Source organism: Lithobates pipiens, unplaced genomic scaffold, assembly GCF_037356315.1.
Source record: "Lithobates pipiens isolate NorthernLeopardFrog02 unplaced genomic scaffold, aLitPip1_a1.2 Scaffold_22, whole genome shotgun sequence".
Classification (NCBI taxonomy): Eukaryota; Metazoa; Chordata; class Amphibia; order Anura; family Ranidae; genus Lithobates; species Lithobates pipiens.
In genome coordinates, this window is record NW_027507784.1 from 255,100,490 (window position 1) to 255,127,423 (window position 26,934).

Sequence of the window (26,934 nt, forward strand, 5' to 3'; positions counted from 1 at the left end):
CCATGTGGTGGGACTATGTGTGCACAGCTAGTAAGTATTTTGTGGCTGAAAATATGACCTGTAGGTTTTTAAAGTTCGCCTGCCATTGAATTCAATGGGGCCCGCCGCAAACTTTGCGGTGTGCAAACTTTTGCCCGTGTTCGCGGTTCGCATTCGCGAAACGTCCCGTCGGAAGTTCGTCCATCTCTACCCGTTAGTAAATTATCCCTGTCTCCTTGAAGAACAAATCAATATAATGCGTGCAGGCTGGTGATCCACATAAGGCTGGTATAGCAATCCCAGAAGAAACAATACATAAAAAGTGGCCTTATGCGATACGCATAGCCGGTACCCGAAGGGATATTTGAGATTTACCAAGCCGTGAAACAGTGTAATATCATTAAATTTATTAATCTGATGAATAAATGTATTGATATTAGACTGTTTCACGGCTTGGTATATCTCAAATATCCCTTGGGGTACCGGCTATGCGAATCGCATAAGGCCACTTTTTTTGTATTGTCTCCTTAAAGAATGTAACTATAGTTTAACCTCTTTCATATCACTTTCTGGTGTGACATCACATATGACAGCCATTTATTTAAAGTCAAAATTTTTACAACAGATACTAGAAACGATGTATATTTCTGTTAATACACATGGTTGCAGCTATTGTTTGTAGTGGGAAGTGTTAGCTGCGGAGATAATCATCTTCAGTGACAATCACTTTCACTCTGCTGTTCTTGGGTTGTTGATTTTCAAGTTGGAAAATCTCTGAACATGGTGAGTACCATCATCAGAGAGGTATGCTATAACATTGTGATCACATGAGGTTTTGTAGTAAACAACTTTCAAATTTTAACAACTATTTGTGTTAAATGTTTGTGCACACAGAAAGAAATATATATTTTTTGAGAAAATAGATACAACTTAAAGTATACAACTTAAAAAAAAAAGAAAGAAATATAAAAAATATTTTTATTCACATTTTTGTATATTTGTCAGCAATAAGTGCAGGGTATTTATTAAAACATTGTGCCAAATAAAAGCCTTGTGCGAGGGTAGGTAACCTTGGCACTCTAGCTGTGGTAAAACTTTGCCTCTGGAAGTCATGCATTTGGCTGTCTTCTTAAAAAAAATAATTTTAGGAAGGCAAATTAGTCAAATTAAATGACACATATGAAAGCAATTGAATTCAGTTTGGCTACTTATGAATCAATGTACTCTGGTCATGGGGGTGGTTAAGGAATGAGACTGTACTAACTTAGAAGATTATCTCTGCCATATGACTGTAATATCTATCATGTTAAAATAGAAGAAGAAACTTAGATTAACAGGAACCGGAGATTTGTGTAACATGGGTATAAATGCCAGCTGCACTGTCGACGTGTACTTGTACATGAATAAATCTCGAGGATTTTGGTAGCGAATGGAATATGGAGGCCCAATAAATTAACTTTCTATCAAACAGGTTTTAAGAAGATTGCATCACACACCTCTCTAATAAATTAAACTGGCTTTATAACATATATAATCCCTAGTTTACTATGCATAATTACTTACAGTATATGCACTCCATAGTACAGTGCATTTAGGGACTGCGTGTATCAGGTTTCTGAGTTCTGGTAGGTAATTTGATGACAGACCTTTATTAACCAGTGCTTCATCACTTGATATAGATATAACATTTTTACACTATTTAATTTGAAGGTGTTAAACCACAATGCTTCACGCTAGAGGAGCAGGATCAAGTAGGGAGTTAGGCATGTCCCTAAGCTACCCTACATCACAGAAAAGGTTAAAGGGGTCGTAAACCTTCAAGGTTTTTCACCTCAATACATTCTATTTCTCCCCAAACAGGACATTGCACTAAACCCGTAGGTAAGTAAGAGAACTGGAACCTTTGCTAAGTGGAAGAAAGGGTTTAACAATAAACTTAGCAGTGCCTCCACCCAGGAAAGGGCCTCTATGAGTGGAAATTAACCAGTAATCTAACCAGAGTAATTAGGAGCAGTGGAACAACAGCAACCAGCATATCAATATTAACCACTTGCCGACCATCCAGTGTCAATATACTGCACGATCCCGTGAACTGTTGCAGTTGTACGTTGGCTTCTTTAAGCAGAATAGCAGGTGTGCGAATACTGCCGCATTGCGTGGGTGAAGATGTTCGTGGCAGGCAGTCACGATGACCGCCGGCCTCGGGCACGAGAGGCAGAACACACCAATACCTGTTCTGTGAGGAGAGGAAAGGCAGATTGTGAGTTCCTAATAGGCAGGAACCACGATCTGCCATCTCCTATAGTCAGTGCCCCCCCCCCCCCACAGTTAGAACACACAGTCAGGGAACACAGTTAACCCCTTGATCGCCCCCTAGTGTTAACCCCTTCCCTGCCAGTGACATTTACACAGTAATCAGTGCATTTTATAGCACTGATTGCTGTATAATTGTCAATGGTTTCAAAAATGTGTCAAAACTGTCCATTTTGTATGCCAGAATTTCGCAGTCCTGATAAAAATTGAAGATCGCCGCCATTACTTGTAAAAAAAAAAAAATAGTAACAATAAAAATTCCATAAATCTATACCCTATTTTGTATACACTATAACTTTTATGCAAACAAATCAATAAACGCTTATTGCGATTTTTATTACCAAAAATGATTAGAAGAATACATATTGGACTAAACTGAGGAAAAAAATAGCTTTTAAAAAAAAAATGGTGGATATTTATTATAGCAAAAAGTACAAAACATTGTGTTTTTTCAAAATTGTCCCTCTTTTTGTGTTTATAGTGCAAAAAATAAAAAACGCAGAGATGATCAAATACCACCAAAAGAAAGCTATATTTGTGGGAAAAAAAGGATGTAAATTTTGTTTGGGTACTTCGCTGCACGACCGTGTAATTGTCAGTTAAAGCGAATCGCAAAAATGGCCTGGTCATTGAGCAGCCAAATCTTCCGGGGCTGAAGTGGTTAACCATAAGTATATAGATATACACCAGTATGGAACTATAACATACAAACAGGTATTGTCGGCCTAATAGAACATACAAACAGGTATTTTCAGCCCAAGGACCTGATAGAAATTCTGGTGGAATTGTTGCGGGTTTATATACAGTGGTTATTAATAGAGATACCTCTAAACAAATGTTGCAGCAAAGTCCAATTGCAGAGGCCCCTGAGGATGATCATGATGCAGCATCTGTCTTTGTTGACCTGAAGTCAAGATCAGTGGTGATGGAGGGATCCACCTTCTGTTGTCCAACCAGCCTGGAATGCAGCTTCTCATACACTAAAACTGTGGTGTGGCACTGGAACTATGAGTCAGCCTATCTACTCTGTGCTTTAGTCCCTCCCTAGTATTTACTAATCTGTCATGCAACCTCTAACAGAAATGGCCATTAAATGCCTTACTTGGCTCTAGCTTATGCTGGTTATTGAGCCATGAGTTAAAACTATATATAGAATGCCTGACCAGAATTGACAGGGTTAACTAAGATAACAGGATCTGCATATAACTAAAATTACAGGAGCTGCATATAAACCGTATTGCTCTAAACAGGTTCACCTACTGATAAACTGGAATGCGATCACTTCATATAAGTATACATGAGATAATAACAATAAGACATAGATTTGTCTGTCACTAGGATTCAAGAAGTTATGGGCAGCTACAGCTAAACCAACAGAACACAGGAACAATTACCTAATAGTCTCTGCTTCTGGTCTGGATGAAGATACAGCAACAGTAGCAGCCCCGTGTGTGCAAAAGGCTATGTGGCTCAGGTCTCTATCCACTTCCTCCTTCTGAAGTTTTTAAAGCCAGCCCCCCAGAAACAGGAAGTGCTAATGTATAATTATACATAGCACTGTGATATTAGCAGCTAATAGTAGAGTGTAGCAGATTCCTAAACCTGCATACCCCTTTTTAATTTTTACATAAGTAATACATATACAGTATCACACAAAAGTGAGTACACCCCTAACATTTTTGTATATTTTATTATAGCTTTCCATATGACAGCACTGAAGAAATTACACTTTGCTACAATGTAGTGAGTGTAAAGCTTGTATAAAAGTGTACATTTGCTGTCCCCTCAATATAACTCAACACACAACCATTAATGTCTATACTGCTGGCAACAAAAGTGAGTAAACCCCAAGTAAAAATGTCCAAATTGGGCCCAATTAGCCATTTTCCCTCCTCAGTGTCATGTGACTCGTTAGTATTACAAGGTCCCAGGTGTGAATGGAGAGCAGGTGTGTTATATTTGGTGTTATCACTCTCTCATATTGGTCACTGGAAGTTCAACATAGCACCTCATGGCAAAGGACTCTCTGAGGATCTGAAAAAAAAGAATTGCTGCTCTACATAAAGAAGGCCTTGGGTATAAGAAGATTGCGAAGACCCTGAAACTGAGCTGCAGCATGGTGGCTAAGACCATACAGAAGTTTAACAGGACAGGTTCCACTCAGAACAGGCCTCGCCATGGTCGATCAGAAGTTGAGTGCACGTGCTCAACATCACATCCAGAGGTTATCTTTGGGAAATAGACATATGAGTGCTGCCAGCATTCCTGCAGAGGTTGAAGGGGTGGGGGGTCAGTGTGTCAGTGCTCAGGCCATACGCCACACACTGCTTCAAATTGGTCTGCATGGCTGTCATCCCTAGAGGAAGCCTTTTCAAAAGATGATGCACAAGAAAGCCAGCAAACAGTTTGTCGAAGACAAGCAGACTAATGACATAGATTACTAGACATGTGCAGAGTAGAATATTTCGTTTTGTTATTTCGTTTTCGTCCGAAAATTTTATTTATTTAGTTACTCCCGAAATTCGTTTTTATTTATTTCGTTTTTCGTTCAAAAATTGCATTAGTCCGAAAATCCACATGAATTACGGTCGAATCTGTCTTGGAAGGCTTATGGTATCTGTCGAATGGATAAAGATTCGATGGAGCTGCTAAACTATATAGCCTATAGGCGGAGCATTCGATTGCTGAAATGTACGATTGCAGTGTCGTATAGTTGCGACGATCCCGTTGAATATTATTATAAACGTGCAACGATCCCGTCGAATATTATTATACGTGTATGTTTTAAGTTGCTATGTCGAAACTGCGTCGTTCATTTCCGTGCGTCTCCGCCCCAGCGTCCAGTCAGTGGAGATCGAAAATGGCGGCGAGCAGCAATAGCATGCGCTTGGAGGAAGAAGCACTGGCAGAGCCATCTACTGTGGCAGCAGATGTGCCAATGCCAGTCCCAAGGAGATCACAGGGCAAGAGGGGGAAACAGGCTGCATCCAGCAGGAAGAGGAATATAACCTGGACTCATATAGAGTCCCAGGTCCTTATAAGAGAAACTCTTCCTTGCTGGATGCAGCTGTGTGGCCCCCGCTCTAGAGAGACCACGCCAGAGTGGAAGAGGCAGAAGTGGGAGGAGATTGCCCGGAAGGTGGAGGAGCTGTACCACCACCAGCGTGACCCGACTGCCTGTCGTAAAAAATTCAGCGACCTAAAACGGTAAGTAACGTTTCTGATTTATTTAAAAAAAATGTATTTCCATTTTAACCACTTCAGCCCCAGAGGATTTGGCTGCCAAATTACAGTGCCAATTTTTGCGATTCTGCACTGTGTCGCTTTAACTGAAAATTGCGCGGTCGTGCGACGTGGCTCCCAAATAAAATTGGCCTTTTTTTCCCCTCAAAGCTCTCTTTTTTTCTTTTTTTTGTCTTTTTGCTATAAAAAAAAATTATTTAAAAAAAATGTTTTTCCTCAGTTTAGGCCGATACGTATTCTTCTACATATTTTTGGTAAAAAAAATAAATAAATCCCAATTAGGGATTATTGATTGGTTTGCGCAAAAGTTATAACGTGTACAAAATAGGGGGTAGTTTTATGGCATTTTTTTTATTATTTTTTTTTTACAAGTAATGGAGGCGATCGGCGATTTTTATTGTGACTGCGACAATATGGCGGACACATTGGACATTTTTGGGACCATTGTCATTCATACAGCAATCACTGCTATATAAATGCAGTGATTCCTGTGTAAATGACACTGGCAGTGAAGGGGTTAACCAGGGAGTGGCAGTGTAGGGGTTAAGTCTGTCCTAGGGGCGTGTTACTAACTTTGTGGCGTGGCTGTGTGTTAGTGACTGAACACTGATCTCTGCTCCAATCACATGTAGCAGAGATCAGTCACTTGTTGCTAGGCAGAATGGGTAGATGCTGTTTACAATGGCATCTCCCCGTTCATCCACCCAGCGAGACGATCGCGGGTATCCCCACAGCGATGGAGCCCGCGGGACCCCCGACCGGACTCATGGGGGGATTGTCGATTCCAATGTCATTGCTTCTCACTCAAGCAGTGACAGGTAGAGCCTCTATGACGTTCCGTCAGGTAACGCAAGCGCTTGTGTAACTTACGTAATCTGACAGAACGTCGCCGCTCTGAACTGAGGCGCCTGATCAGTGTCGTGCACCTAGCACTCGTCGCTGGAACCAGGACAGGTAAGTGCCTCCTTTTTTTTTATTTTTTTTACTGTTTTTGTAATTTGTTTTTGGATTGCCATGCTAATGGATAATTATTTAATTTTATCTTTATACAGTATTTATAGTAATAATATCTTTAAAGCTTGAACATTGTAACGTTCATCATTTCTCCTTTGTTATTAAATAGGTCTCATCATCCAGTCAGAAGGGGAGACTGAGGAGGAGGAGGAGGCTGAGGCGGCAACACCCACATGTAAGTTAGTATAATCTTGCTGGTATCTGCTGCTGAGTGATCATACATGTTTCAATGTTTTTGTACTAATGTGTGTGAGATTGTTGTACACTGCAGATTGTAATCGTCTTTTCTATATTAAATTGATCAACAGCTGCTGAGGCTGAGCAGGAGGTGGAGGAGACCTGCCCTGGAGAGGCTGCTGGGGATGCGCCAGAAGGTGACCAGCCAGACGCGGCAGATGCAGGGAGTAAGTACAACTTTTTTTAGTATTTTCCAGGGAAATAGTATTTTAAATATGAAATGCTGGTGGCATACCTTGTCTAGAAATGGTTTTGCTTTATTCTGCAAGGCTTTGGTTTAGCTGGAATTATTAACTACATTAGTCCCCCTCCGCCACCGATGCCAGTCTTCCGGTTAACGTGACCTGTGCTTGTCACTTCCTCAATGTCACTTCCCTGATCACGCCACCTTGTTGCTGCAGTTCAGATTCCCAGTCTTAGGCCCCTTTCACACGGGACGGATCAGTAATGATCCGCCCCGTGATGATCCGCTCGCTCAGCGGGGATCGCTCCGTTGTCCCCACTGAGCTGGCTGCGGACAGGGCGGTCTCTGCACACTGTGCGGGGACCACCCTGTCAGCTCTCCGCTGTCCTCTATGGGGATCGGATGCGCACGGACCGTCTGTCCGTGTTCATCCGATCCGCTCTGCAGACGGATAGAAAAATAGGATTTTCCTCAGTCTGCAGAATCGGACAGTAGCGGAGGCGGACGAAATCGGGTGTCTGCGGATGTTCATCCGCAGACACCCGCTATCCCATAGGGATGAATGTATGCCCGTATTTCATCCGCAAACGGATGGATGAAATACGGACATATCGTCCGCATGTGTGAAAGGGCCTTAGCCAATCACTGTTAATCATAATCGTCAATCAGCGTGAATAAAAAAGAAGGCTGGAGGGGGTGTCAGACAAGAATCTGCAGCTATTGTCCCTGGACGTGTTCAATCTCTGGCATGCCCCTAATCAGGGCCGGTGCTACCACTAGGCGGATTAGGCAGCCGCCTAGGGCGCACTGCCACCTAGGGTGCAACTCTGGCTGCTGTGTATACATAGCTCTCTGGTGTGGAGATAACAGTCTTGTGTGTAGAGCTGGGCATCAGTATAACAGGACAGACAAGCGTGAGGAGGGGGGGCGCAGCTCAGTAACTCGGGAAAGCAGAAGAATTTTGGTGGAGCTGCTCTGCAGTACAGGTGTATAGGAGCGATCTGCACTCCCCTCCTAGGAACAATACACAAAGCAGCCTGTAAGTGTCTTCCGCCCAGCTCCTGACACTCGTCTTGGGCACTGACACACACAAAGTCCTAGCTGGGGAGAGGTGCAGATCCCGTGTATAAGGAAACACCAGTGGAGGAAAATACAGATTGGCGTTTGTAGATGCCGCCCTATACACACCACTCATCTCCGAGCCTTTACATTTGCATTACATCCACCCCACTGACTGCTCTGTACACACTCAGCCTGCCCATTACATGGCACAGTAAATAGTTCCTTCGCTGTCTGCAGCTTTAAGGACAGGATGATATATCAGCGTTCAGTTCAGCTCTTCCTGATAACCCCTGAGCTCCCTGGAATGTCCCCCCTCCCCTGATCACCGCACAGCAGGTTGGAAGCAGAGGATGTGTGTGAGTGATGATCAGTGTCCAGCTACACACACAATGATATTACTGATATCAGTGCTGTGCAGGGCAGTCAGTGTGTTGGCTCTGTTTGTTTCTTTCTTCTGCTGGTGACCAGGCTGCTGCCCACTACTAGTCCATAGGGATTCTCCAGGTTACTGCTGCTGATACTAGTGCAGCATTTACTAGAACTGGGCTGTATTTTCCTTCACTTGCAGCATCTGAAATTGTCTTTTTCCTGAAAGGCTCCATGCGTGTGGGTAGCCCCGCCTCCACGATTACCCAATAGGACCCAACTCCCATAAATCTTTGCTCCCGGCTACTATCAGTGTTCCTTTTTTTTGTCCTCCCCAGTAGGACCGGATGGTTTCTTTCCTGGAAACAAAACTTCACGACGATCGATTGGCTGATTGACTGAGAATTTTTCCTCCGATAGGCCCTGACTGTTAAGCAGGGTATGGAGTGTATTTGCAGAGTAGCGCTGAAGAAAGGATTTCCTACCTGAGTGCGCACGGTCTGTGTCCCATTGCTATGGGTGACCATTATCTGCTTGGAGGTACGGCGTGTGTGTTCCAGTCCGTTCGGCCAGGTGATCGTTGGTGGAGTGGTAAGCCTTTTGTCTATCCATGGCAGCACTTTATTTGTGTGTTTTTCTCTTGTTTGTCTAGTGGTCTCCTCCATGCCGTTTGCGTTCGCTTCCGCGTTCCAGCAAACCTCTCTCCTACTTTCGGGTTATGCAGGCGTTCTGCGCATGTGCGAACCCGGTATGAGACCGAGGCTTGGTTCCCGCGCATGCGCGCGAGCGCCTCGCGTCTGACGTCGGCGATGACGTCACGGGCGCCAAATTTAAAAGTCTTTGGAAGCTGTCAGAACCCTGGGAATGTTTGCAGTGGTCGCAGAGACTTCCCGGGGCTGTCAGTGCGGCGGTTTAAGGTAAGAGCATGTCCCTTAGGCTGGGGAAATGCTTTTAAAAAAAAAAAAAATGTTTATTGTCCGCTGAAGTCTGCCATTGGGGATCTGCCATCTGCTGCCAAGCCTGGCATTGGTGACCTGCTGTTCGCTACCAAGCTTGCCTCTGGTAAACTGTTGTCTTCTGCCAAGCCTGCTTCTGATCTGCTGCCAGCCACCCAGATGGACTATGCTGATCCCTGAGCTGCCACCCAACTGGACTGTGCTGATTCCCCGAGCTGTCGCCCAGGCAGACTATGCTGATTTCCAGGGTGCCACCCAGCCAGACTATGGCGGTTCCCAGGCTGACACCCAGCCAGACAATGCCAATTCCCAGGCTGCCACCCAGCCAGACTGCTAATTCCTGGGCTGCCTCCCAAACGGACTCTGCTGAAAGGGTACTCAGCCAGCCTCCAGAGCACAGTGTTGGGGTACCCAGTAGGCTTCCAGACCCCAACAGTGGGTAATGGTGGGGCATGACGGAGCATCTGGAGACTGATTCTTAAGAGGGGGAACTGTTAGGACTGAGTTTGCCTGATGGTGGCACTCTGGGCAGAAAGCTGGAGTTTTAGTGTCCACCAGTAAGTGTATCCCAGCAGCTCAGATGGGGGTTCAGCCTGCCTCTATACTTGGTGATTGGATTCAGCCTACCTCTATGCTTGCCGATGGGGTTCAGCCCGCCTCAATGCTTGTCAATGGGGTTCAGGTTTGCCTCTGGTGTCCTGCTGGCCTCTGCCAAACCTAGCGCTGGTGACCTGCCATCCTCTGCCAAGCTTGACGTTGGTGACCTGCAGTCCTCTGCCAAGGTTGCCGTTGGTGACCTGCCATCCTCTGCCAAGTTGCTGCTGGTGATCTGTCGTCTGCTGCCAAGCCTGCTGCTGGTGATCTGCTGTCCGTTGCCAAGCCTACTTGTGATCTGCTGCCAGCTGTCCAGCCAGGCTATGCTGATTCTCACGCTGCTGCCCAGCCAAACTATGATTATTCCCAGGCTGCTGCCCAGCGGGACTATGCTGATTTCCGGGCTGCTGCCCAGCCGGACTATGCTGATTCCCAGGCTGCCACCCAGCTGGATTATGCTGATTCCTTGGCTTTTGCCCAGCCTGACTATGCTAATTCTTGTGCTACTGCACAGCCAGACTCTGTTGAAGGGGTACTCAGCCAGCCTCCAGACCTCGGTGATGGGGTACACAGTCAGCTTTCAAACCGAGATGATGGGGCACGATGGAGTATCCAGGAGTTGCTGCTTAAGGCAGAAGAACTGTTAGGATCGGATTTGCCTGCTGGTGTCACTGTGGTGCTCTGGGCAGAAAGCACCACAGTTTTAGCTCTTGTTCACACTGAATGCCACTTTGAAATCCTACTACTTTACTTGAAGTAGCACAATTTCAATGCCGCATGTCAGTGAGATTTCAGTTGCGACTTGCCTGACATCTGTGAGATTTCATGCACAGATGTCTATGCAAGTGGCACCCGAAATTGCAAAAAATATTGCAGGAACCAACCGCTAAGTCGGATTCGCACTGATTTAAATGGTTCCATTGCCGATAATAGGGTGCAAGTCGCACTGGTGTCAACGGGAGCTTAGTGTCCACCAGCAGGTGTCTCCCAGCAGCCAGCAGGTTTCAGTAATCCGCCTGTTTTCAACTGCTAGGTGGCTATATAAGGCCGCGTACACACGCGCGGACTGTTGGCCCAACTTTGTCCGTCCAACAGTTTGAGCGAACAGTCCGCTCAAACTTAGCATGGACGGACATGGCCACACACGACGGACGAACAGTTTGCTGAAACCGTGCGCGATGACGTGAACGGCACGTACGACGGGACGAAAAATACGACGTCCTATACACTGCAATGCAACCTTCCGACGTGGAAATCCTTTCTGAGCATGCGCGAGACTTAGTTGGCCGAACAAGCCTACACACGAGCGAACAGTCCGCTGAAACCTTGTTTCAGCGGACAGTTTTTCGGAATTTCCGTAAGACCTTGTTCGGCCAACTGTCCGCTGAAACTGTCCGCTGAAGCCCCATACACGAGCGGACTGTCCGCCCAAACACTGTTCAGCGGACAAGGTTGGGCGAACAGTCCGCGCGTGTGTACGCGGCCTAAGGCTGCTCCCACTAGCACATGGCACCTCAGTGTTTTGACTGCTTCTGCTTGTACCCTGTTTGTTGTGCTGCTGCCTGACTCTGTAGCCATTTTCTCTTGATCTTGCCCTTGCTCTGCATCTAATATCCTGATGCCTTGTTCCCATCCAAGTTGTGTTTTCCCCCGCCCATTTGCTCCCTGCTCTCCCTGCCTTGTGTGTTTCTCATTTGTACATGTTTATGTATATAGTTAGTTTGTTAGGCTATTTAGTTTTGACTTTCAAGCGGGAGTAAACCCAGTTTCAAAAAACACTTACATTCCCGGCATGCCGGATATGCTAACTTTCACATTGGTTGTGCTCTCAACCAAACTTTCAAACCATCCAATGGCTGGTGTCATAACTGATCACATGTGCAGAATTATGGCAGTTGAAGAATTATTAGAGGCCAAGATGGCAACTTCCTTGACTGAAAACGATAGGAGGGTTTAATTCCACTTTCATGCACCCTCATGTTTATTGCTGTTGGTGTGTGGTTATTGTTCACTGTAAATAAATCTCACTTTAAAGATATACATACATGGTCTGGTCGCAGTTTCTTGGTGTAGCTACATATATCTGGTCTCCCAGCTGTTGATTTCTGACAGACACGCATTATTAGTGATGTAGGAATGTAACGGCAATTGGACCTTAACACCCAAATATCTAAACAACTACTTGAAATCTGGAGTCCAGGTAAATCACTGACGTAGCAGCTTGGTCTAAAGGGAATAGGCTAGATTTGTCCCAATTGACTCAGAAGCCAGAATAGTCACCAAAAGTTGTAGTTTCTTGTATTAAAGAACATAGGGACTCACATGGAACAGCTAAGTAAACCAGAGTATCATCTGCATAGAGAGAGATACGCTTTTCAGTTGTACCAATGGGAAGACTCTCAATGGCAGGAGAAGCACAAATACAGACTGCAAGTGGCCTAATGACCAAGGCAAATAACAGGAGACAGTGGGCACTCCTGTGGGGTACCACCATATGTACGGAAGGCTTTAGTAACATGGGAATTTACTCTAATTCTGGCCACAGGAGCAGTATATAAAAGATGTATCCAAGCAATCATATGAGGGCCGAGACCATAGCATTACAGTGTGTGAAAGATATGGCCATTCAACACTAAGGCCTTACAAGTGTCTAAAGAAATAATAACACAGTTAGGTGAGCCATCTTGTGGGTATATAAATTCTGAAATAATCTACAGAAGTTTATTCTGGTAGAACGACCAGAGATAAAACCACCCTGGTCACCCTTTACCAACCTCGCAACCACTGTACCCAAACAATTCGCCAAGACCTTAGCCAAATATTTTACATCCACATTAAGGAAATAGGCCTTTATGAATCACATTTAAGAGGGTTCTTATGTGGCTTTAAAAGGAAAGTTAATCTTGGAAAGTATTATTTTACTGAAAGTGTAATTGATGGTTGGAGTGGACTTCCAGCAAAGGTAGTGAGTCAGTCAACAGTAAGAGGATTCACACATGTTTGGAACAAACATAGATCTATATTCAGACAAAAAAGTAAAAAAAAAAAAAAAAAAAAAGTATTAAAAAATGGGGAGGGCTTAATGGACCATTTGGTATTTTTTTCTGCCATCATTGTTTCTATCAGTAAAAAAGTGTCCCTTGTAAACTATTGCATTGGATCCTGGTGGTCATTGTACTGTCATTATTTAACCACTAGCCAGCCGCTACATGCCAATATACATCGGCACAATGGCAGCGGTGGGCAAATGGGCGTACCTGTACATCCCCTTTAATTGGCAGGGCTAGTGGACGCGCATGCCGTCACGCGAAGCGTGACCGTGCCTGCGGGACCGGTGGACTCAATGTCTGCCGATCTCCCGACAATCGTCACGGAGCTGCAGAACGGGAAAGTGTAAACAAGGCATTTCCCCATTCTGCCTTGTGTCATGACAGTGATCACTGCTCCCTTTCATCGGAAGCAGTGATCACTGTCATGTGAGTGGAAGCCCACCCCCACCACAGTTAGAATCACTCCCTAGGACATACTTAACCCCTTGATCGCCCCCTAGTGTTTAACCCATTCCCACCAGTGTCACTTACACAGTAATCAGTGCATTTTTATAGCACCGATGATCGCTGTTTAAATGACAATGATCCCAAAATAGTGTCAAAAGGGTCCGATGTGTCCGCAATAATGTCGCGGTCATGATAAAAAAAGCAGATCACAGCCATTACTAATAGAAAAAAATGAATAATAAAAATACCAATATACGCTTATTGCGATTTTTTTTTTTACCAAAAAATATGTAGAAGAATACATATCGGCCTAAACTGAGGAAACAATTCGTTTTTTTTATATATTTTTGAGAGATATTTATTATAGCAAAAAGGAAAAAATATAGCTTTTTTTTCAAAATTGCCACTCTTTTTTTGTTTATAGCACAAAAAAAAAAAAAACACAGAGGTGATCAAATACCACTGTAGCGAAATATAAAGATCCCATCCCCGTTACACTGTGACGTTGATGACCAAGAACTGTGGCTCCTAGAATGGGCATTCCGGGAGAGGTGGAGACTGAGGCAGCTTTCCATTCACCTATTGTTCAGTGTGTTAATGAATCCACCTATTATCTGCTACGGGATGTAATTACACTCCTAGTCATGTGTAGGGCAAGGTTTTATTGTTAGGGGAATGCCCCTGGAAAATGCATGGGGAAGCATATAAAAAGCCAGCTGGGGCTAAATAAAGTGGTTGATTGACTCCCCAAACTGTGTGTCATCCAGTTACTGGGGGGGGGGGGGGGGGGTAAAAGGTGGCTGTCGATAAGTTAGCACTTCCTCAGCTTCAAGGATTTCCCAGCGGACTTTGGAGATCCACTACAACCACCAAAAAAAAGCTCTATTTGTGGAAAAAAAGGACATCAATTTTGTTTGGGTGCAACATCGAACGACTGCGCCATTGTCAGTTAAAATGACGCAGTGCCAGATCGCAAAAAGTGCTCTGGTCAGGAATGGGGTAAAATCTCCCGGAGCTGAAGCGGTTAATGCTCATGGAACCTCTTGTAACCTCCGGTGGAAGCTGGTATTCAGTTTACTTAAACAATTTGTTATTTGTGATGCTGTTACAAAATTGCTTACTTGCAAATCCTATGAATAACAGCATTTCCTGTTGCTAGCTGACCTGACAATACAAAACCGATTCCCCAGCAACTAGCAGCAGTGTTGACAGCATTCTGTGTGAACTACTTTGGTAGACCATTGTGCTGCCTAATATGGAGCTCAAAACCTTTGCACTGCAGGCTGACAAAGTTGCTACTAATTACAAGGCAGTGGCTTAGCGTTGTCAGCCTACAACAAGAAGTGCTGTTGCTAGCTGCAGGATCTCCGGGTAGGAAACAGAATAAATTAAATATTTTCTTAACAAAATGTTACACAATGAGGCACGATGCAAACATACTGAAAAGTATATATTGGATTTACATACATTGTAATTTATCTTCCAAATGCGTTCCAAAACAAAAATCAATCACCGGTAAATAGATTTTGCGTTTGTAAATTAAGACTGAATTTTGTGTTTGTTTGGAGGTCTGCTTTAACATGTCATTTAAGCCTGATTGCAGTAATTAAACAAAATCTACCCTTGTAGTGAGCCCCTCCCACCCCAGTCCAAGGGTTAACTGCTTATTAGGTCTAGGGGGAACTGAGGCTATGGGGTTTATTTAGTAAAGGAAAATCCACTTTGCACTACAAGTGCACTTGGAAGTGCAGTCACTGTAGATCTGAGGGGAAGCTCTGCTGATGATATCCTTCAATCATGTGCAAGCCAAAATGCTGTTTTTTATTTTCCTTGCATGTCCCCCTCAGATCTACAGTGACTGCACTTCCAAATGTATTTGCAGTGCACTTTCAAGTGCACTTGTAGTGCAAAGTGGATTTGCCTTTAGTAAATAACTCTCTCCTCCTGTCCCTCAGCTTCCCCAGTCTTTGGGTGGTCTCATAGTGTCATCACATGCAGTGCAGTATTAACCCTCATCATTGTGCACACAGGGCCTGCCGGATGTGCCTGGGCACACCCTAATCACCCCATGTGCATTAGCATTCTTGCTCTGTGTGCCAGTGGGAGGATATGAAAGATCTCCCTTTTACTGGCTCTGCCATAAGAGAGGGGCTTAAGCCCTTCTCTTTCACTGTGCCAGTAGGGAGATCAATGTGCCAGGGTCATAAATGTGTGGACACACACATGTTTTTGAGCTTTAGGGTGCACACCCTAATGGAATAGGTTGCACACACTTATGCCGGTATTGCACATGAAGCAGGCTGGACTGCGACTGTGACCAGGAGTGTGTTGGAGAGGCAGTAGTTCTGAACCAATTGCACAGATTGAAACCGAGAATAAGGTGAGTATTACTCCTAATTTCAGCACTCCTAGACATAGTAAGCAATTTACCCATGAACTGTGGGGCGCCCCACTGCAAGAATGCGTTCCGAAAGCTGGGCTTTAATCAATACATCATTCTTATGCCACGTACACACGATCAGACTTTCCAGCAGACCAGAGTCCGCTGGACAATTCGATCGTGTGTGGGCTCCAGCGGACTTTTTCTTCCCAAATGACCAGCGGACCTAGAAATAAGACTGGCTTAAAATTTGTCTGCTGGACTCTGCTTTTAGCGGACAATCCGTTCGTCCGTGTGCTAGTACGAGGGACTAAAACCGAAGCTAGGGCAGCTATTGGCTACTGGCTATGAACTTCCTTATTCTACGTCATCACATTCAAATCTTTTGGAGTGATTGTGTGTGATTGTGTGTGGCCAAGTCCGTTCGTTTGAAAGTCCGGCGGACCTCAGCTGCAAAGTCCGTCGGATTGTCCGCCGCACCAAGTCCATCAAAGACCGGTCGCGTGTAGGCGGCATTAGCAGTGGGGCCAAAAATGGTGCAGTAGGATTATTCAGAAGGTTCATTATCTTGGCCCACTAGACAGACCCTCTGCTGGAGAGCTAAACACACATTTTTGGCAAACCTTGCAACTGTGCAAACACATTTAAAGGTTGTCTATGATGTTTCCACAATAAAGTCCTTTGAATGTATCTGCACTGGCCATTCTTCAGTAAACATCTAGTTGAATCCTGTTCTGTTCTGGTAAAACACAATCCGCTTTTTGTCTGCTCTCTAGATTATAAAGCAAGAAGTATGTGGTAGATCCAAGGAAGTCAGTTGTCTGAGAGGAATGTTCAGAGTTTGTTTGACTCATAATCTATGTCCACTATTTATAAATCCCTATGTTACAGGATAATCCAACTGGCTATAGCAGAAGCATTAAAAGAGAAACCTGTCCAACATGTGAGCAGCTTTGATCTGGAAATATTTCCCCAATGTACCACGATCCCATTAACTCAGACATTATAAAACATTTGTGTCTATATACATCTCCTTTGGATGGATCAAATACTTATCATATGCAGGCTTTTAGGGCCAAGTTCACCTTCTTATTTTCTAAATCTAATGTTATATGCATTCTCTTCCATTTCTTCATATGCTACCTTTATTTTACTGCCAGTATTTGCTCACCATTCTATCTCTTTTTATATTCTTCTTCCTTATGCTGTGATCTTATATCATTTTGTGTTTCCAGTTTTCCCAGGTGCCATAAATCATTCTTACACAAAAGAGTTCACCCTCGGTGCAAAGCAGTGGATGCATGCAAACACACTGGCTCGTTCAACAGGACATGTATCAACTGTATAACCCTGTCACAGCAATACATGAACACTGCAGCTTTAGGATGGGAGGCAGGGCTGCTGTTAGAAATCAAAGGACCCTATACAGCCTACCTGACAGGCCCAGCCGCATTCCCCCGGCTGAAAGTGACTGAAGGCATACATAGCTTTATCAGTCCCTCTCTCTGCAGCCTCAGCTGCACAGATGAATAGGAAGCACTCGTTCTGCTCATTAAAAAATTTAAGCATAGTAAGCACAGTTTACTATGCTTCAGTGAGGAATGGACACAGGTGTGATTGGTACTGATTGCTCACTGTGTTCATTCATGAAAGGAAGGGGCATGGCATATTTACTGGCCCCTTTTCCTGCTCTCCATGCTGATACATCCCCCTGTGTGCCCATGGTGGGAGATGAGTAGAGGAAAGCCAGCAGCGCTGCAGGGAAAAGGGGCACATGGGGGGCCCGAACAGCAGATGGATGGGGTACATGTGCTAGGACCAATCCCCCTGCAGTGCAGCCATAGGGAAAAAGAAGAGGAGAAGCTGGCAATGCTGCAGAATCGGATTGGTGTCTACAATAATACAATATAGCCGGCCCTCAGGAGGGCTGCTGTACTGCCTTATCAGAAGCTATTTTTATTGAAAAAAAAACAATATTTTTTACTTTTTGCTATAATAAATAACCCCCTCCCCCAAAAAAAAATCTTCATCAGCTTAAGCCAATATGTATTCTTCTACATATTTTTGGTTTATGGAATTTTTTTTATTTATTTCTTTTTTTTTTTACTAGTAATGGCGTTGATCTGTGATTTTTAGTGGAACTATGACATTGTGGTGAACAGATCGGACACTTGACACTTTGAGGCCAGTGACATTTATACAGTGATCAGAGCTAAAAATAGCCACTGATTACTGTATAAATGTCACTGGCAGGAAAGGGGTTAACACTGAGGGGCGATCAAGGGGTTAAATGTGTTCCTTGGGAGGTGTTTCTAACTGTGGTGGGAGTGTACTGACTGGAGGAGAAGAGAGATTGCTGTTCCTGATCACTAGGAACAGCAGATCTCCTCTACTCCCTAGTCAGAACCGGGATCTGTTTGCTTACATACACAGATCCCCATTCTGGCTCTCTGTGGAGTGGCCACGCGCATTGGCTCTGGCGTAGCGGGCCCCCTATTGCTCTTAAAGCAGCCGACATACACCTATGGTGATTTGCGCAGCCGTGCCAACCTGCCGCAGTATAATGGCGACAGCTTGTCAGCAAGCGGTTAAAGTGTATCTAAACTCAAGACAAAGAAGCATGGTAGACTTTAAATTTGATGACTACATTAATAACATTTTTTCTGGCCTTATCTTAACTTGATGATTCTGCCATTAACACACTTTCTGACCTAGGGGGAAAAGGATCATTCTACTGTATGTACTGTATCCAGGGCTTTCTTTCAGCTGGAACTTGTTGGAACTCAGTTCCACCACCTCTGGCTCAGGCCTTCTTCTCCCTTCTCACCACTATCACTTGTAAACATAGAAGTCCAGCTTCTGTGTTTATCAGTGACAGCCTGTCTCCCAACAGCTCCCACAGATCTGATCTCCTGAGCGGCTCCCAAAGAGTGCAGGATGGGGACAAGGAATATAAAAGAGTTCCAGGGCAAAGTGCCTATACCTATAAAAAAAGTTGTTTTGCCACCCTAGGGCAAGAAGTTTATTAGCATTATAAAGCAGCCCCCTTCTTTTCATCTCCATAATATAGGGAGGATGTTCTGTAGTACACAAAAACGGAACATGGTACAATGCTAAATGTTAACAGTCATCAAAGACAGAGCAAAGAACATTATCAGCACCCAAGATTTCTGACAAGATCAACAGGTATTTTTTTTTCCACTTATCAAATACACTAGATATACAGTTCCTTGAAAAAGTATTCCACATTTTGTCATGTTACAACCAAAAATGTAAACATATTTTATTGGGATTTTATGTGATAGACCAACACAAAGTGGCACATAATTGTGAAGTTGAAGGAACATTATAAATGGTTTTTAAAATGTTTTACAAATAAATATGTGAAAGATGTGACATGTATTTATATTCTGCCCTCCCCCTATACATTGTAGAACCACCTTTCACTACAATTACATCTGGAAGTCTTTTTGGGGATGTCTCTACCAGCTTTACACATCTAGAGTGTGACATTTTTGCCCATTCTTCTTTGCAAAAAGCTCAAACTCTGTCAGATTGGATGGAGAGTGTCTGTGAACAGCAATTTTCAAGTCTTGCCACAGACTCTCAATTGGATTTAGGTCTGGACTTTGACTGGGCCATTCTAACACATGAACATTCTTTGATCTAAACCATTCCATTGTAGCTCTGGCTGTATGTTTAGGATTGTTGTCCTGCTGGAAAGTGAACCTCCGCCTCAGTCTCAAGTCTTTTGCAGACTTTAATGCCGTGTACACACGACCCTACTTTCCAGCAGACTAGGTCCGACAGTCTTCCCGACGGACTTTTCACTGGAGTTACGACACGAAACGAACGAACTTGGCCACACACACTCACATCAAAGTCCAACGGATTTGACCGTGATGACACACGACTGGACTAGAATAAGGAAGTTCATAGCCAGTAGCCAATAGCTGCCCCAGTGTCGGTTTTCGTCCGTCGGACTAGCATACAGACAAACTGATTTTTCGACCGGACTCTTTCCATTGGAAAGATTTGAAACATGTTCTAAATCTAAAGTCCGTCTGATTTTTAGACAGCAAATGTCCGTTGAAGTCCACACACGATTGAATTGTCTGAAGGATTCGTTCCATCTGACCTTTGCTGTCAAAAATGCCAGTCGTGTGTACACGGCATGACAGATTTTCATTTAAGACTGCCCTATATTTTGCTCCATCCATCTTCCCATCAATTCTGACCAGCTTCCTTGTCCCTGCTGACAAAACGCATCCCCACAACATAATGCTGACACCACCACGTTTCCCATGTTTCGGATGGTGTGTTGAGGGTGATATGCAGTGTTAGTTTTCCGCTACACATTTTGCATTTTGCTATTAGGTCAAAAAGTTCCATTTTGGTCTCATGTGACCAGAGTCTTCATGCTGCTGTTTTTTTTTACCAAGGTTTTCTGACAAACCTCTGAGGGCTTTACACAACAGCTGTATTTATACTGAGATTACATACACACAGGTGGACTCTATTTACTAATTAGGTGACTTCTGAAGGCAATTGGTTCCACTAGATTTTAGTTAGGGGTATCAGAGTAAAGGGGGTTGAATACAAATGCACACCACACTTTTCAGATATTTATTTGTAAGACATTTTGAAAAACATTTATCATTTTCCTTCCATTTCACAATTATGTGCCACTTTGTGTTGGTCTATCACATAAAATCCCAATAAAATACATATATGTTTTTGGTTGTAACGTGTGGAAAATTTCAAGGGGTAAGAATACTTCTTCAAGGCACTGTAACAAAACACTTTCAATAATTAATTTACCAGACCAAAATGAAACCAATACAGGAAGTTTATTGTGTTTTACATATACTTTACAATTTTACGTTAAGAGTTATCTGCCAGAATCAGAGAATAAACAAGAAATAATGAAAGCCTGTTGTTATTTGAAATAAAGTATATGTCTAACATTCATAGGCACGCAGAACTCATCTATGATTGGTTTGCTTTCTAGCTTAAACACATAAGATCCATGTAAAGTCACCTTTGAGACGCATTAAAGAATTTTTAAACAACTATATAGAACTAATGAGAAGCATGTTTTTGGCATTATCTGCCTGCATCCATGAAATGCGTCTTTGAGATGAGGAATCCATCACACAATGGCAGTAAACTTAGGAAATACATTCTCTATCTCAATTGTTACAGTGATTTGGCAAGAACAGAATACTAATCTTTATCATAGATGTATTTTGAGATTTCACCAGATATCCATTTGTTTAACAGTAGTTATTCTCTGCCAAGAGAGAAACTATAACCTCAATATTGGTCCATGATCTGATCCAGCAATATAGGCAATTAACATTTTAATTAGGCCGCTTAACATGCTAGACAGCCCACATAGTTTGTTAAAGATTTCTTCTTGTCTCCAATCAGACATGGCAGTGTTTGCATGTTACCTCTTCATCAATTCCCTAGATCAAAGGTGTACCAATGCACAACTTGTGGATCAGGAAGGCAAACATGGTCCTTCATTTCTTTCAAAGAACCCTAGACTTAAGCCCCATAGACACGATGAGATTATCGGACGAATGAACGTCCGTTTTTTTGTTTGTTTTTTGCATACTAATCTCAGATCGAATCTGTTGAGTTTACTAAAGTCACGAAAATTCCCCTGCGACAGAAAAAAAAAATCGGGAGTGATGTCATGTGTTGTAATGCATTTGTATTGCATTTTCAAACGATAGCTGTACTGATTAAACGAAAATCGTCCGATCTGGCGTTGTACGAAAAATATTTTTGTACACGTCCGATAGAATAATATTGGATAAACTGTCATGATCGGCTCTCGAAAGCCCTGTACTAACAATGCGATTATCTTACGATCGATTTGAAAGTGGTATTTTCCGTACGATTTTCTGATCGTGTGTACGGGGCATTAGGCCCTAGATCTTGTCCAGTTCAGCACTGTCTGTGTTGATGAGGGAATCGTGCAAATCTCTTTTCTGCCACCCGTTGTTGCAGTAAAGAGATTAGCACCATCTATGGCCTGCCTATGCCATTGTTTGAAATGATTTCTAATATATATAGCCAGCTCAGAAGATTGTTTTAAAAAAGAGATAGATGCACTTCTTATTGCACAAAGTATAACTGGATACTAACAATCATAGGAGATAACGCCAGGGGCAATTGATCCAGGAAATATCTGATTCCTCCTGGGGGATCAGGAAAGAGATTTTTTTCCCATGCTAGAGCAAGTTGGGGGGGGGGGGGTAGAATTGTTATGTGTCTGCTTTTTTTTTCTATTGGATGAACTAGATAGTCTTGCCTTTTTTCAACCTGACTATGTAACTTACTATGCACATGCTATATAAATGCAAAAGGACTAAAGGAAACCTGTCATGAGATAAACACAGAAGCTGCCAATGCTGACTTTTGCTAAATGTATTGCTATTTGATTGGTTCTCATGCCAGTGCTTTACATCAATAGTTTCTCAATCCCTCACTTAAAATAAGAAGTGAGATAAGGGTGTGCTACTCTTTTTAACATTCAATTACTGCATATTTTTTCCAGTTCAGTGATTTAAAAGCATTGAAGCCAGGCAATTTACATTTCAGAAGCAGGTCAGTAATGACAACCTATCTACTTTTCTCATTACAGGTTCCCTTATGTAGCCTTCATTATACTGATGATAAAGTAGTAAGGTGTAAACACATTTAAATTAAACAGCTACAAAACATTTTGAAAAGGGAGAGCCAGACATTTATTGATACAAGATGTCTGTTCCAGTCCTATAATGAAACTGTGATTAATCCTTCCCTGACCATAGGTCTTTGAAGCCTAGCAAGATCAGCTATGCGTCAGTTAACTTGACTATAACTCTATGACTAATTTACATTCCTAATATTGTAAGGATGTTATTTGGTACCCTGGCTTACTGAAGACTCTGAGCCATTTTTTCATTATAGGCTGACAAATCCAAAAAAGTTAAACAAATGTAAATGTTTTTATTTTTTAAATATTTTTTTCATTTTTTTTATATTTTAATTGTACCTGACAATTGCAGTATTAAACACACAGCCACATGCAGATCACAGTAACATCTGCAGGATGAAGACTTTTTTTGTGATCATTACTGTATGTCACAGCTATCAGCTACCAATAGTGTCAGCTACTAGCTAGTAGGGAGTAAGTAGGGCGTAAGTAGCTAGTAGGGAGTAATATAAGTTCAACTCGCCCATTCGCCGAACAGTGAACATTATCCAGCGTTTATGGCCAATTCGAAGGCCAGGGAACGCCGTTAAAGTATATGGGACACTAACATGAAAAACCAAAGTGCTAATTTTAAAGGCTTATATGCAAGTTATTGCCATAATAATTGTATGGGGACCTGGCTCCTGCCCCAGGGGACATGTATCAATGCAAAAAAAGTTTTAAAAACTGCAATTTTTTTAGGAGCAGCGACTAATTTTTAGGAGCAGTCATTTTTATAATTCTTAAAGGGAAACAATAAAAATGAAATATACCTCTAAATATCATGCCTGGGGGTGTCCTTAGTCTGCCTGTTAAGAAGCACATCCTCCCCGTGGGTTAGAACAGTACCATAGTAAAATTAAATTTCTAAAGGAAAAAATGTAATTTAAAACTGTTTGTGGCTGTAATATATTGTCGGATCCTGGCAATATAGATACAAATCATTTAAGAAAATGTCATGGGGACCTAGATCCTGCCCCAGAGTACATGTATCAATGTAAAAAAAAGTTTTAAAAATTGCAGTTTTTTCAGGAGCAGTGATTTTAATAATGCTTGAAATGAAACAATAAAAATGAAGTATTCCTTTAAACATCGTGCCTGGGGGTGTCCTTAGTATGCCTGTAAAGTATCACATCTTTCCCATTTTTAGAAAATGACCACAGCAAAATGACATTTCTAAAGGAAAACTTTAATTTAAAACTGCTCGTGGCTGTAATGTATTGTCGGGTCCCGGTAATATATATAAAAATCATTTAAAAAAATGGCATTGGGTTCCCCCCAGTCCATTACCAGGCCCTTTGGGCTTGGTATGAATATTAAAGTAACCCTGCACCAAAATTTAAAAAGAAATTGCGTGGAGGTCCCTCGAAAATCCATACCAGTCCCTTCAGGTGTGATATTAATATTAACCACTTGCCGACTGCTGCACGCTGATATACATCGGCACAATGGCAGTGTTGGACAAATGGGCGTACCTGTACACCCTCTTTAATTGGCAAGGCAAGCGTGTGCCCATCGCGTACAGCATGACCGTGCCCACGGGATCCGTGGACTTGATGTCCGCCGGTGTCCCGGCGATTGTGTCACAGAGCCGCAGAACAGGGAGAATGGCGAGATGTAAACAAGGCATTTCCCCGTTCTGCCTAGTGATATGACAGAGATCATCAGGAGCAGTGATCACTGTTATGAGACTGGTAGTCCTCCCCCTCACAGTTAGAATCATTCCCTAGGACACACTTAACCCCTTGATCACCCCTAGTATTAACCCCTTCCCTGCCAGTGTCATTTACACAGTATTCAGTGCATTTTTATAGCACTGATCAATGTATAAATGACAATGGTCCCAAAATAGTGTCAAAAGTGTCCAATGTTTCCGCCATAATGTCACAGTCATGATAAAAATCGCAGATCACCGCCATTACTAATAAAACAAAAATCAATATACGCTTACTGTGATTTTTTTGTTTGGCTCATCAATACTAGCTAGCAAAGGAAATAAATAGATTAATGTGCTCTCAGCAGGGGATGTTGTGCAGGAGAATGTTAGCCTATAGATTGCAATAAGGAAGGAGCTAACTAATCAACTGTATAACAGACTCACTACAAAACTGTTAGACTGTACCTAATCAGCCTAATTACAATTACTCCAATTAAAGGCCCTTTTGGGGCGATGCTACGCACTGACTTCAAGCCACCACTTCCATGTTTGAAACTGGTGGCTATTTATGTAAGTGCACTGTGATATATGTCATGGCGATCGTGGATGCAATATTGTAATATTTTATGTAAATATTTTTTATTTAAATAAATGACTACACTATATTTGGTCCCTTGCTTGTGGTTCCATATGGTGAGCACTTCTCCCCTGGATAGCTTCAAGTAGAGCTTTTGACTGTCCCCAGTGATGAGAGGTGGTACTACCAGATAATTCCAATCTGATGGTGAAGCTGGATGACCGAGTGTGAGGAGCACTTCATGTTGCTGCTTCCTTTTGGTAGCTTAGGTGAGTCGGCGAGTGCCAACAAGTATGTTGATCACAAGAGGTGGAGAGGATTCCTATTTTATGGTGGAAGACACTCTTTTGTGGTGGAAATAACAGCACATTTGGACTTTCTATAGAAGTGGACTTTATATGCACAATTTCATTTCTTGTGTTACTTATTGATGATATTATTGTTGGTTTTACACATTATGTTTATTTTTTATGTTGCATAATTTGTGTTTTGAAGAGCTGCACTGTTTTTTTTGTTATTTATTATCTGACTGGCACAACGTTTATATTTAAAGGCACAATCATTACTAACTTTAGAATGTAAAGGGACCATCACCCATTTATACACATTTGACAATTTCAGTGATTGAAAAAAGGCACACCTACTAGACTGCAACTTTATTGTTCTTATGAAGTGTTGTATAATGATTCTCATAACGTAAAGATCAAGGATATTGCCCCACCTAATAATCCTTTTTTTAAATATCCATCTCAATAAAAGGAAATTATATTTTATATGTATGTGATCTTTGGGGAATTTAAGGTGTCACCATTATAAACTTAAAGTATTACTAAAGACAAAACTTTTTTCTAAGTTTTGGATAGAATGCAGGGGGATGCTTTTCAGTTTTTATTACTGTATGTTCCCCCATTAAGGAGATTCCCCCTCTCTATTTGTCCTGTTTGCCATTATCATTGAAAGTTAAAGTAAAAGAAAATCACAAATTTTGTGTTATCCCCAGAAAAGTAATAGAGGGGACATTTTCCAATGGGGACACTAGTTCCAGTGACCTGGGGGTCCCCCAAAAATGTCCTTAATTTTCAGAGATTTCCTCTCACTTATTGTTTGGATATTGGACAGGAATCAAAAGGAAATGTCTGCAATGTGACACCGATGGCAAAAAAAGGTGTCGGGTTATAGTCCTACCTTAATCTATCCAAAATGAAAAAAAAAAAAAGTTTTGCCTATAGTTCTACTTTAATACTTAGGAAGATTGCAGGAAAACTACTTGGCGTGCAGAGACTTTAGTGGAATGATATACTGTATTTATTGGTGTATAACACTCACTTTTTCACCATGAAAATCGGGTGCAAATAGCACGTGCGTGTTATACGCCAATATTTCCATTTTAGCTGCCTCGGAGGGGGGGGGCAGGACGAGCACCATCAGATTACATACAGTGAGTATCTCCTCTTTACTTGGCGGCCTCGGTAATAGGAAGTCTGGTCTCCTGGGCTGCCATTGGACCACTGTTCTGTCTATCATAGGAGATTCTCACTGTATGTAATCTGTCAATGTTCATCCCGCCCCCCCTCCCTGTCCCCTATAGGTTGCAGATGGGCATTGATCAGGCTGCACTGATGGCAATGGTGAGGCTGCTGCATTGATGGCAATGGTGAGGCTGCTGCATTAATGAGGCTAGACTGATGGAACTTGTGAGGCTGCAGATAGGCATTGATCAGGCTGCATTGATGGCAATGGTGAGGCTGCAGATGGGCACTGACCCTTATTTTGCTTCAAAGTTTCCTATCTAAAATTAAATTTTTTTTCCTGAAACTTCCCTCTTAAAATGAATGTGCGTGTTATATGCCTGTGCGTGTTATACGCCAATAAGTACGGTACTTACTTATTCCATTAGCAAGAATCTTGCATGCGATTCTGTGTATTCTGGCAGAACTGCAGGGCAGTTAATTCCTATATTTAGAAGAAGAGGATACACGCATTGCCACTTTGGTACTGGCCCCCATGACTGCCTAACCAGCTTGAGACCTCAATATAACATCCTTACTTGGGAGAAGCTAAGATGCACAGTGCTTGGACTACATGGGACTGACACTGGTGGAAACAGGTTTCAGTGAATACACA

The 26,934-nt window shown here is 42.7% G+C and overlaps 1 protein-coding gene across 1 annotated transcript in view; it reads left to right on the forward strand.

Annotated features, from left to right (window-relative positions):
• LOC143925721 (uncharacterized) overlaps nt 1-26,934 on the forward strand; it is a 102,383-nt gene that overhangs the window by 36,852 nt on the left and 38,597 nt on the right. Inside the window, exon 2 of the mRNA XM_077450176.1 lies at nt 10,202-10,704. Coding sequence (XP_077306302.1) covers nt 10,202-10,704 — 503 coding nt within the window. The remainder of the gene's footprint in view (nt 1-10,201; nt 10,705-26,934) is intronic.